The 12,207-nt window shown below is 36.7% G+C and overlaps 1 protein-coding gene across 11 annotated transcripts in view; it reads left to right on the forward strand.

The window, feature by feature from the left end:
- Nucleotides 1-12,207, forward strand: part of PICALM (phosphatidylinositol binding clathrin assembly protein) — a 69,564-nt gene that overhangs the window by 43,547 nt on the left and 13,810 nt on the right. For 5 of the 11 annotated variants that reach the window (XM_052813004.1, XM_052813005.1, XM_052813012.1 and 2 more), the window contains exons 13-19: nucleotides 4,309-4,458; nucleotides 5,939-6,043; nucleotides 6,393-6,473; nucleotides 9,111-9,218; nucleotides 10,155-10,286; nucleotides 10,376-10,406; nucleotides 11,248-11,347. In XM_052813004.1, the coding sequence (XP_052668964.1) occupies nucleotides 4,309-4,458; nucleotides 5,939-6,043; nucleotides 6,393-6,473; nucleotides 9,111-9,218; nucleotides 10,155-10,286; nucleotides 10,376-10,406; nucleotides 11,248-11,347 (707 nt within the window). Of the gene's footprint in view, nucleotides 1-1,282; nucleotides 1,410-4,308; nucleotides 4,459-5,938; nucleotides 6,044-6,392; nucleotides 6,474-9,110; nucleotides 9,219-10,154; nucleotides 10,287-10,375; nucleotides 10,407-11,247; nucleotides 11,348-12,207 lie in introns of those variants that run through there. The other 6 variants (XM_052813010.1, XM_052813011.1, XM_052813013.1 and 3 more) reach the window with 4 other exon arrangements.

The following is a 12,207-nucleotide window of genomic DNA, read 5'->3' on the forward strand; positions in this document are numbered from 1 at the left end:
CCTAAATTTCATTCAGAACACCCACGTTATTCTGCCTGCTTGCTAGGATGGAGTGAATGAGATGTTAAATTATCTTATTGATATAGGCAAGTCCTTAAACCAAGGAGGCAATCAAGAGCGTTTTAGAAAGTCATGAATGTTACTTCAAGATTAGTTTGAGTGTTAGAGCATTTAGTCATTTACTCAAAGCCATTTTTCTCTTTGCTGCTTTGCAGTGTTACAGAATACTTCCGATATAGGTAACACATTGTCTGCTTACACCCTTAGTTATATTGGTGGAGGATTAAAAGTCTCTTATAAAGATGTTTCTTTTTACTTTTCTACATATATAACACTTAATAAAATATTAAACTCCTGAACTATGTGGCTATTTCCAGATTTTTTTCTTATATAAATCAGATGCTTGCAAAAATGCTTTCTTTTATAATGTGAAAAATTGGGGAGTTGCTGCTTCAGAAAATTTTGTAGGCATCAGAATAACCCTTTTCTGAAATTTTACTTCATTTTCTTTTTATGAGCTGTAGCTTTTCCTGAACACCTTTCCAGTTATCTAATATATCTTCATAATAAGCAGTGTATGTGTTCTACTTTCCTATTTACTTTTTGCTGTGTACTTTGCGTTTTGTGTGACTTCTCACATTTTTTCTGTAGGGAAGTAACACACAATTTTGAGTGATGGAGGCAATACTAATATGTGTGGTAGCTTCAAAAATAAATAAAAGTAGTTTACTAGTCCTTCAGTTTTGCTGAGCAGAGCATCTTTTGAGAAAGATGCAGTGAAGAGTGTTTTGAGTTATGCATACGAATTTCAATGTTTAATAGGCTTAGAATTTAGAAATGGACAAAAATGTTTTGGCTCATCTTGTTTGCTTTCTGGAAAATATGTTCTGTTTCAGCTTGTCCTATTTGTTTCATGGGTGAGAGATAAAAGGGGAAATTATCTTCCTCTCAAAGGTCACATCACAGTCTAGTATTTCTTTATTAACCTGAAAATTGAGCCTGAAAGTCTGTGTTTGTTCAATGTTGTGTTAGTCCTGGTAAGAGTCTTCAGTAATAGTCACTGATATATCCGCTTACTATTGACACATTTCTAAATACTTCTAAGTTTTAATTAACTGCGAAGATTTTGGATTGTCTGCTAAAATTTTAGGCTAAAATTCTAGGATCACCATTTTTTGTGTTACCTTTCATCAAAAAAAAAAAAAATCTCTTCAGCTTTACAGACATGAACACTCACTTCACATAGGTGAAGTAGATAAGAAGTGCTTTCCACATTTTACAGATGGGGAAATCTGAGCAATTAACTGACTTGTCTGAAGTCATACGGCAAGCCAGTGGCAGAGCCAAGAATGGAACCTGAACTATTTCCAGTCCTGTGCTCTAACCACTGCACGGCATCCCTCCCTTAGGTAATTTTCTGACATGATGATGTTTGTATTTGGTGTATATGGTGACTTTGAGAAGAATATTGATCCAGCTACAAGTTGCAATGGACTAAAATCAGTTACTGTTAAAAATTTTATGCAGCAGCTCTTAGGTGTGTAATAAAAAGATAAATTGTTACAAAGGCATTATATTTAGGTTACTGCTTTCGGCTTGTACTTCCAAAAATGTTAAAGCTAACGAGGTTAAAGTCTCCCAGAGAATGGGTTCTGTAATTGCATGTTTTCAAACTGTAAGAGATGCTACTGAAAAACCTTTGTCATTATTCTCTCAGGTAAAATATTTCTAGTCGTATAACTTAAAGGTAGAAGTTTGCAAAATTCAGATTACTCTTTTAAATGCACCTGAACCATTAATGCCTAATGATAGCCTGAAGGTGCAGAGTGATTCCACTGACACAAACAGATGCCATGTGTATTCAGCTTTAAAAGCTGTTTTGGGCTTTAGAAGCATTGAGGTGTTGCTGTCAGGTGAGACAGCAATTTTTAAAACCTGAACGTGCGAAGATATAAATTACCCAAATGCAATTAATTTTCAGTTACCTTTGTCACTAGCATTGGCAAGTTTTGAAACTTGGACAAAATTGAACATGCTGGCTAGAATTAGAATGAGGCAGACGAGCGAAGAGTCTGAGAACAGATTACATTTCTGAGAAAGTCTTGATAATCTAAAGTTGTATTGCATTGTTTTACTAGTCCAAACACATGAAACTCCATATACAACCTTGGGATTTGGGAACAGAAAATAGTATGCAGTAATTTTCCTACTGAGTGCATGTGTAAAATAATTCCAGTGGACAGTAGTTTCAAAGAAATACGATTAAAAACTTTTTGTCCTTTTTTAGCTTCTCTCATATTGTTTTATCTGAGCTGTTTATTGGGATTGTTCAGAGATCATTCCAGCTGTGTCTGGTATATTTGCCAGCAATCAATTTGTACCTAAACTTCAGAAGCAATACAGATGTATCAGTGTGGAAATAATGAGTTTGACCTCCATGTTTGGATTTTTTCCGAATGCAAGGAGAACCAATAGAATCAGAAGAATGTGAAGCAGCAACAGAAACAGCAAGCAGGGGCTGATTAAAGGATAATCTGACCTGTTTTATTGTCAGATGTGTTCTACAGCTTCTAGAATGTCATTCAAAGCGGGCAACAGTTTTAAGCAGTACCTGAAAGCAAGGACTCGGTTTCAGGTGACTGGCTGATTGGCATGTCCACAAGTACATTAGGTGTTAATATTACTATCAAAAACGTATATAATACAAAGGTTTATATTGCTGTTACATATGGCAAATATTTTATTAGCTAGTTCTGCTTATCCTTTATTCAGTGTTTGACACTGTCATTTTGCTGACTCAATGATTTAGAAAAAAGGCTTTTTAAAGTACTTCACTCATTCTTGCAACGTAGCTGATCAACTTGGGAGAGAAGTCGGGTCTTACTGAATAAGGTATCTTGAGCTTGCAGGAAGTCAAAGCGTGTATTAAGCCTGCAAAGAATAATGCAGTTATGGTTTTAAAATTTTATTTTCTTTAGGACTTGCATGTGACTGAAATCAACATGTTATCAAGCTGTGTGGGATTTATAGCTAAGAATCAGGAGGTCAGATTCAGGAAGAGAAAATAACTTATACTTTGAAGCTGCTGCACACATCATGGTACTATTTACAAGAGTTGTGGATAAATCTGTAATCTAACCAGGTTTAAAAAAAAAAAAAAAAAAAAAAAAAAAAAGAGGCCAGACTGAAGTACTCAAGAAACCTCTCCTATAATTACTATTCAGACATTTCTCTGTAGTGGTTTTGTCTAGAACAGTAAGTTGTGGTTCTAGGCACTGTGATAAAATAAATAGGGCTAGGTGCAACTCTTGCTGATCTCACTAGTGAGTTCTTGAGTTTTCCGTCAAGGATTTATGTGCTTTGAAGCCAGACACCTAAACCACAGCTCCTTCTCTCAGCAAGTATTGTACCTGCCTTTCCTATCCTGTTTATCTGTTGGATCCTGGAGTACAGGAGTATTTTAGCTTGGCAATTGTATCCATCCTCAGGAAACCTCGAAACTCTCCTATATGCCTCCGGAGGTGACTTACATAGATCCATGTTTCCTTCATTCCCCAGTACGGTCCAATAGTTTTTTAATAATGAATATTTTTTCTCACCGCTGCTCACTGGCTGTTGTCCCTCAAAGCAGAGCAGGTTTTTGCTTGCTTGCAGCTGATGGGTTATCTGCAACAAGCTTGTTGCTCCTGATGCCCCACATAGTAAGGAAAGTGCTTTTGTCCTGTACACTACGTTGGACTATTCATAGCTCTCAAATTTCATGATGCCCAGTAACCAAAAAATCCATAAACACAGTTTGAAGAAGGAAAAGTACAGCTCCGTTGGTTTTGTTTGTCCGGGTTTTTAAAGCTATCCTCAGGATGGTATTACATTAAATCCTCATTTAGCACCTGGGGTTCTGTTATGCTAAGAGGCAGTCTCCACTCCAGAGAATTTGTTGCAAGTGTCAGGACATAACTGAGAAGCAAAAAGTGATTGTCTTTAAAGAGGAATAACATACTAATTTTCAATGTAAAACACACTGTGGAAGAAGCACACTTTTTAAGACCAAGATGGTATTAATATTAAAAAAAAAAAAAAGTAAATGTATAGCTAGTACCTGTAGTATTTTTCTTGAGCAGACAACAGATAATTCTGGACAATTTGAAAATTAAACAATTAGCTAGGTCATCCCAAGTTTAGAGATGTCAGGAGAAAACTAATACTTCCTGGACTCTTCTTAACTCTTACTCTCCTATACCTAGGAAGCAGCATGTAACTAAATTCATCTCCCTTTTCTTCTTTCTCTTGCTCTCTGGAATTGAACAGATCCTTTTTCTGCTACTGTTGATAGTGTTGATGATGCCATTCCAAACCTAAATCCTTTCCTTACAAAAACTAACGATGCTGCTCATCTGTCTGTGTCTTCTGATGTATCTACTTTCACCAGTAGGACACCCACACATGAAATGTTTGTTGGTAAAGTACCATTTTAAACTAATTTCCTATTTCCTAAAAACTTTAACATTATTTCAGTTTCTAAAGTATATTTGTGGGGCCTTTCAGAAACTAAAAGATAGTCATTTTGGGCTGATTTTGTGCTATGTTAGAACTTGATTTAGTAATTGTGCCACGAAAATGGTGTTAAAATCCTTGCTTGGCTACCTAGATGCAATTCTACCTGATGTAAAGGAACTTAGTTATAGTTAAAGCAGTTGTTTGAGTGTGGTTTTATACAAAGTCTTTTATGCTTAGGATTTTTAAGGTAAAATACAACGTATGCCTGAGAATGAAAAGAAAATGTGGCTACTCTGTTCCTCAGGCTGGAACATTCTTTTTAAAGATAGGAACTTAATCTAATTTTTTTGGTAGTGGGTTTTTTTCCCCCAGTCATGTTGGCATTAACAAAACTGGTAAAGCCATGCACATTCTGGTGCATGATCTACTCACACTGTTTACGTACGAGGCAATAAACTAATGACTCATCTTTTTAAACCTGTTGAAATCTTACTTTGGAGGTGATTTAGTATGGCTGTCGTATTAGAAATCCTAACATTTCTGTTGGTACAGCTACATAGTAATTTGATTACTTTTCAATATGAAGAATTAAGTTAGCTTTCATAGACTAAAGATCAATTCATTACATGCCAGTTCTGTTCATAAGCAAAGCCAGGTTTAAAGACAATCATGCTGCACCAACAGGGCTTTCTTTTTGCAGGTTGAACCCCACTAGAGTTAATCACGGAAGAATCCAGACTCTCATAACAGGGGGAACTTTGATATCTCTGATACTTGTTAACAGAGATAAAACAAAGGCGTCTCTTTAGAGATACTCATACCACCTACACTTTGTCACCTTAGCTAACTAGTTTCCTAGCTTGTCTTTGGTTAGTGGAAAGAGAAAGCAAGATCTTCAAGCACAAGAACTCTTGCTGTGAAATGGTTCCCAGGGAGGATTAGTTGGCTGAGGCAGTAGTATACAATTACTTTAAGCTGGTACTACTGCGTAATAATCTGGCCTGTGCTTCTAATTGGTCTTTCCCTCGTCTCCAATAAAATTTGTATTGTTCACGTGAATGTAGAATTATCATTTGAAATATAGCTTTTTTTTTAGTAGGGTTATTATTCAATCAGATATGTTTCCTCTGTATAATTTGTTCTGCAGTCATACAAGTTGTGGCAGTGCAGGGCTGTGAACAAGGAGCCTGGTGGGGTTTTGTGGCACGTGCTGGTTTGTGTAGTATTCACCACACGAGAGCCCTGAAGTCGCTCTAGATGGATGGCATTGATAAATTGCATTCCCTTCCAATGTCTCATTCTCTAAAGATATATCTAGAACCAAAGTGTGACCTCCTGACAGATTGATATGTGAAATGTAAATGCAGTTTTAGCTGTAGCACAAACAAGGTGCTACAATAATGTGAATGTGGATTTAAAATAACTCTTTCTGGTTCTTTAGATCATTACAATCCATTTACTGAGCTAAATCCCTTTGTGGCAACCAAATATCCCTTTGTGGCAACCAAATATGAATCCACTATTGGGGTGTATCCTTATACTTCAGGTATAAGAAAAATGCCTTGATGCTTTTACACTCATTTCTTCCAAGGGTGTAAAACATGGCATTTGCTTGAAAAAAAAAAAGAAAAGTATATATCCTAATATAGCTGTAACTTTGAAACCGTGCTTTCCCCTTTTGTGTTATAGATAATGTAAACTTGTTTGTTAGTGTATGTCTGATGTGTATTGATTCCATTCCATTGGTTCTATGTTATTAGAGTATATGTGGATTTATAGACTGACCTGAAATTAAGTTTTTGAATAGCAGATAAACAGTATATCTTGGTTCTCTTTCTGTAACTCTTCCTCTTCTCCCTTCCTGGCTTTCTCTCTTGTGTGATATGCCTTATCAGATTCTTTTTGTGGTCCTCAAGCTTACCCTAATGCTTCTCATTTCCGCAATGAGCCTTCTTCTGTAGCTGGTCTATTTGGAGGTAGGTAATGGGATACAGCCTTACCACAAACACAGAAATATGAATGTGTTGTGTGCCTAGAACTAGTAGGTATGTTATTGGCTACAGAAGTGCATTATTATAGTGGCTCCAACTTTTATTCATGTGCTTGTGCTAGGTGTGTTGTCACAAATGGTATATATTTTTTCCAGTTTGTGCTAAACTAAGGCTTATTTATCCTAAACATGAAATGAGTATCTCCCCATTTCAGGATCTCTTGTAGTTTATATGTTGCTCCATACCACACAAAGACTTGCATGTTACAAGTATCTTCTCATCTTGCCCTCCCTGATTCCTTTTAAGATAAAGGGATTGGGATGTTCTTGCTGCTTATGGCATTTTTGTTGATACATTACTCTTAAACAGTGCACTAAACTAGTACAAAGCTTTGCAAGAGAACATGAGAAAGAGGTATCCGCTGCATTAAATTACTGTCTAATCATTTGTGCAGGTGGGTAATGTCTGTATAGTAACCCAGTACTGATGCTGGTTCTGGAATACCATCCTGACAGTTGCTAGACAGGCTGTGGGTTGTGACAGATGATAATCTATCTAAACCAGATTGAAAAGGGAGTGTTAAACACCGTTGCTATGCAAGGTTTAGGAATACCTTCGATAAATGGTTTGTGGAAGAGTTAATTCTTAAAAGCACCACAAAGTCACGTTTTGGTTTAGTGTCTTTGAATAGAAATTAGCTAGAGTCATTTAAGGAAAGGTTAAATACTATGTAAGACTCTGTTCCCTTTGTTCTATATCCAAAAAGCAGGATGATTAGTTTCTGTCAAGTCTTGTTGGTTTATTCCCTCAAAGGAACTCCGTTAAAAATACTGACCTTTGCACCTTTCAAAACATCCATGTTAGACAAAATGCCTTGGGCTGGTGGCTGATACCAGGAGTAGGATTTGATCTTTTTCAGAGGCTGATTCAAAGAAGTCCTATGTATTGTTGTGTCTTCTAGCTAGTCTCATCTCATTAGCTTCATACAGCTTGAAACTTCCTAAAATGTAAGAGCAGGAAACTTGGCTTGTTTCAGTTAAGGCCATTTTCTAAAGAAAACTATGAGCTATTGTAAGTCAAGTTTTCTATTGGTACAGGCACGGTTTTAAGAGTTGCAGGACATCCCATCAAAGGAATTCCTATCTGCAGTTCAGAGTCTCTGAAATGGCTTGTTACAACTTGACGGTATACTTGTCATAAAGATACTCATTTTGGTTTGTTGTTTGTTTACTCCCTATCTTTTCCCACATTACTGCTTCCCGTGTTTTGCTGTATGCTGTTTTCTTTGATTTGTTTTTAATGAAAAGTACATTGTTTGAATTCTTAGAGATGGATGCATTTGAGTTATGAGTTGTGTAAGACAACTTTAAGACAAATAGGAAGAACAAGTAATCCAAACTTCTGTGAAGTTTATGTTCAAGGATAGCATCCTATATTTGTTAATTTTTTAAGTGAAATGTGACTTATTTCAGGAAAACAGTAAGATTGACATGAGGTGCTGTCATAGCAAGCTAAAGGAAATCCAAGAAGTATTCTTGGTCAGTTATTTCTGCTTGCCGCGAAGTTTTACCACTGAACTATTTGTGATCCTTTTCTTTTATTTCTCCGTATCATCAACATTTCTGTTAGAATCCAGAAGAGTTAGTGTTCAAGACGGCATTGCATTTTTATGGTGCTTTTCATATAAAGTAATAATTACTTAAGTAATTGCCCAAATATCAAGATGATATACATGCACGCTTGTGTGTGTGATCATATATAACATTAAAAACCACAGTTTTAGAAACAAATTAGTATTCATTTCCATATTACTGAACTATCAACTTAATACTGCTGAACATCATACGCAATGCTTTGTACTGCAATAAATTTTCACAGTATTGAAAAAAATTGTGTATTTGGAGAACACTGCTTTACAGATACATAGGAGGCAAATGGAGTAAGTTCAGACAGGAATAGGAGTGGAAACTTGGCTTTAACTCCCTGTATCTTGCCATAATTACTGGAAACTTACCAGCAAAACGTGGTCACCTGCAAAATGTGTGTCCAAAAATAACTAGTGCTATAGAAATTATTAGTATTAAGAGTGTCTAATCAAAGGCATTACTAATCAGACACCTTGGGATGGTTTGGATCTTACTCCACTTGTATCTAAGAGAACTGCTCAGCTAACACAAAATACGGAGGGAATAATCTTCAGGCAGGTGATCTTGAAACAGATGCTGTACCCAGCCAGCTTCTTTTCCTGGAGAAGCATGGTGATTAGTTGCTGAATATTTTTTGCAAGTATTTGGTAAAAGAATAAGGAAGATGTGAATAGTTAGTCCAGAGATTCAGCAACTGGGGGGAGGAGGAGTGTGTTTTATGGCCTGTCTGTCCAGTTTTTGGGACAAAACCATTTTTGGGGGGGAGTAACTTCAGTTACTCTTCAGTAAACTGCTTCCAGCTCTCTGTCTTACATGCTTCTTGGTGTCAGGGTGTAATCTGGACCTTTGAGGTATTCCTAGTCTTTCTGTGGTACTTAAATAATCTACATATTTATTTGATTTGTCTTGCATAAAGAAGGTGGATTCAAGGGAAATGCTGTATAAAAACATTCAACTTCTTTCTTTTTCCCCACAGGGTTCACACCATCTCCTGTTGCTCAACCACAGCCATCAGCTGGCCTTAATGTTGACTTTGAGTCTGTGTTTGGAAACAAATCTTCTAGTGTTGTCCTAGATTCTGGTGGTAAGACACTTACTAAAATAGATGACATATGTTCTTTAACTTTTTTTATTCTTGAGATATAAATCTCTTAATCTGTATTTACTTACACTGCTGTGACAGTGTTCCAGCTGAAGAAAAGAAAGCTGACTTTAAAAGGTCAATAGCAGCATTCTTCATCCAGTTTTTCTTTATTAATCAAATAATTTTTCCTTACATACTATTTCTATGTGGACCCTGCTGAAAAGTTTACATTGATTTCCTTCGCTTAAATATTTTGTGCATTCAAATTTCATACAGTGAACAGCGTTCATTTTTACATGCTGTCAACTGAAATTAAGTCTGTATTTGTAGAGTGTGGCTGGAAGAGGTAAAGTTGCATCTTAATTTTATATATCTGTGCAACGCATTCTTGGCACTTCTTTGCCTACGTGTCACTCCTTTGATATTAAGATTATTTCAGAAACTGATAAATTATCAAAACATACACAGCTAATTTGGACTGTAGTTGTAGTTAGTACTCATTCTGCTCTTTTGAGCATCTGGAAAGTAAATACTTTCTGGGCTTTTGACATTGGACTCTTGACATTGGATTCTTTTTGGGCAAACCAGTGGTCCGCTAAAAGCAAGTACATATGTGTTTTTATAAGATTGAAATACTTTAGATATTTATTCTGTATTTTGTTTTACATTTTGATTGCTTTGCAGTCATTGTGAATCTATTCCATGTCAAATTGATGTCACGTAGGTTAAACTAGTAAAGTGAAATCTCCCTTCTGTAGTAAATACCTCCTTTACCAAGAAGCATAAGAAGTTTTATCCTTCTCATATAGTGTAGCATCACTAGTTTAAACTTTGTATTTTAGCCATTGTGTTGAACTTGCTGTCTTTAATTGAACGTCATGACATTCACGGGAGGCCTGTGATTCAAATCACTTCTTTTATGTTTATCATTCCAAGGGTTTGATGAACTAGGTGGTCTCCTAAAACCAACAGTGGCCTCTCAAAACCAGAGTCTTCCAGTTGCCAAAGTACCACCTAACAAATTAGTGTCAGATGATCTGGATTCATCTTTAGCCAATCTTGTAGGCAGTAAGTATTGAACCACTAACATACAAATACTTATTTCATTCTTTTAAATGAATAGAATTTCAATAGTATCTTCTTCTACTTTGTAACAGATTTGGGCATTGGAAATGGAACTACTAAAAAGTGAGTAAGCTTAATCAAAATGGAGCATTTTGATTTTTCTTGATAGTAAAATTTTATGAAAGTACAAGTTCAAACCTGTGCATAACAACATAATGTTAACCTTCAGAGTACGTTTGGGATTGTACTTTGTTTCTCATACAAGGTATAGTGAATTGTTGAGAGCTGTTGAAAGGTGACTGTAGACTGAGTGGCAGTGACAGTGAAAACAGCAGGCAAGGTGTCCTCCTGTCACTGATTCCTTTCAGGCTTTGTATATGTTTAGGAAAAGAGTTCATCAAAATGCTTCTTTGTAGTTGTAGGTAAACTTAGCACACCTTACAAATGAAATACTTTGTGTGATCTGAGTGTGTGCAGAGCGATATTAAAGATTGTGAAACTACAACCTCTGACCTGTGGTTGACCTTCAGACAAGTGAATTTTGAGGTAGGGCGTATTCTAGAATAGTGAACATCTGCTCTAGCAGCAAAGTTAAGAGTGTGATTAGCAAATTTCAGGCTTATCGGGACCATCTGTGCCAACTCTGAAATCATTCAGAAATCTAGTATGCAGTTGCTCCTAACTAAACTATCTTGACCCAAGGAAAGTCAGCTAGACTACCTTAGCTATACTGGGGAACTTGACTGAGATTAGATAAAGCTGAGGTGGCTCATGTTGAACATCTTGCCTTACTCTTCCTAGCCAAAACAAGCTCTCATGACACCTTTTATCAACTCCTTTGCTAAATGAGCTGCTTCACTAACAAAAGAAGCCGCACTTCCAAGAGGAAACGGTGTTTACCTCAGGGAGTTTTGTAAGAAAAATCCAATGTTTTCTAACAACTCTTAAAAAAATTTATTTGAAGTGATGTAAACTGGACTCAGCCAGGTGAAAAGAAACTAACAGGTGGTTCCAACTGGCAACCCAAGATTGCGCCTACAACTGCGTGGAATGCTCCAACGTTGGTAAGCAAATACTCTTTAAAATAGTGAGTTCCCTGCAACTTAGATATGCAGGCTGATGTATAACAGAGAAATTTGAAAGTAATCTATAGTTGCAGTAAAAGGGTGGTAGAAAATTGAAGAAGTGGTCAATTTGAGATGTGTACTGATTGGATTTGTTTTTCTTAGCTGTGCGGTTCTAGTGAATAGCTGGTGATGTGACATGTGCAGGTTTAGCATAAACTTCAGTAGTGTTTGACCAGCCTCTCTTATGGCAAGATAGCAGCCTTTGTGTTTCATTCAACTGACATAAAACTGAATTCTAGTGGAGGGGGCGGGGGGGTACTTTGCAGTCTAGAAAAGTAGAAGTGTGAAAAGTATGTTCTTCGGGTGCACTGATATGTCCAGTATGTATAACATTACAACTCAGCCTGCTTGGGGGGTGAGAATGGGCTGAGAGATTAATCCTCTTGATACTTGTAGAGGTGTCTGTGCAATGACGTGGGCTATAGCTTTCTTAATGTACGTAACTACTGCTTTCCTGCCCCAATGTGTGCAATTGTTTTTAACGCATGTCAATTTTGGTGATCAACTTCATAGCGTCTATTGTGGCAGGTAGTATTAGCAACGATTTGGGGGTAGCATGTAGAGCGAGGGCTCTTAATTAAATGTCAAAAAAAAAAAAAAGGTTAAGAGTTTACATGAGTAGTTTTCACAATGCTAACAGAACATCTTTGCATGTGAATCCTACTCACCCTTTCACCAATGACCTGGAGAACTGTATGTGGACAGAACAGGTAACAAACCGCCCCAGATTTATTGCATCTGACTGTAATTGACTGGGGGAGGTTGAATCCACAGTGTGATAATGCAGCGTTGTGGAT

The sequence above is a fragment of the Harpia harpyja genome, chromosome 17 (assembly GCF_026419915.1).
Source record: "Harpia harpyja isolate bHarHar1 chromosome 17, bHarHar1 primary haplotype, whole genome shotgun sequence".
In the NCBI taxonomy this organism is placed as follows: Eukaryota; Metazoa; Chordata; class Aves; order Accipitriformes; family Accipitridae; genus Harpia; species Harpia harpyja.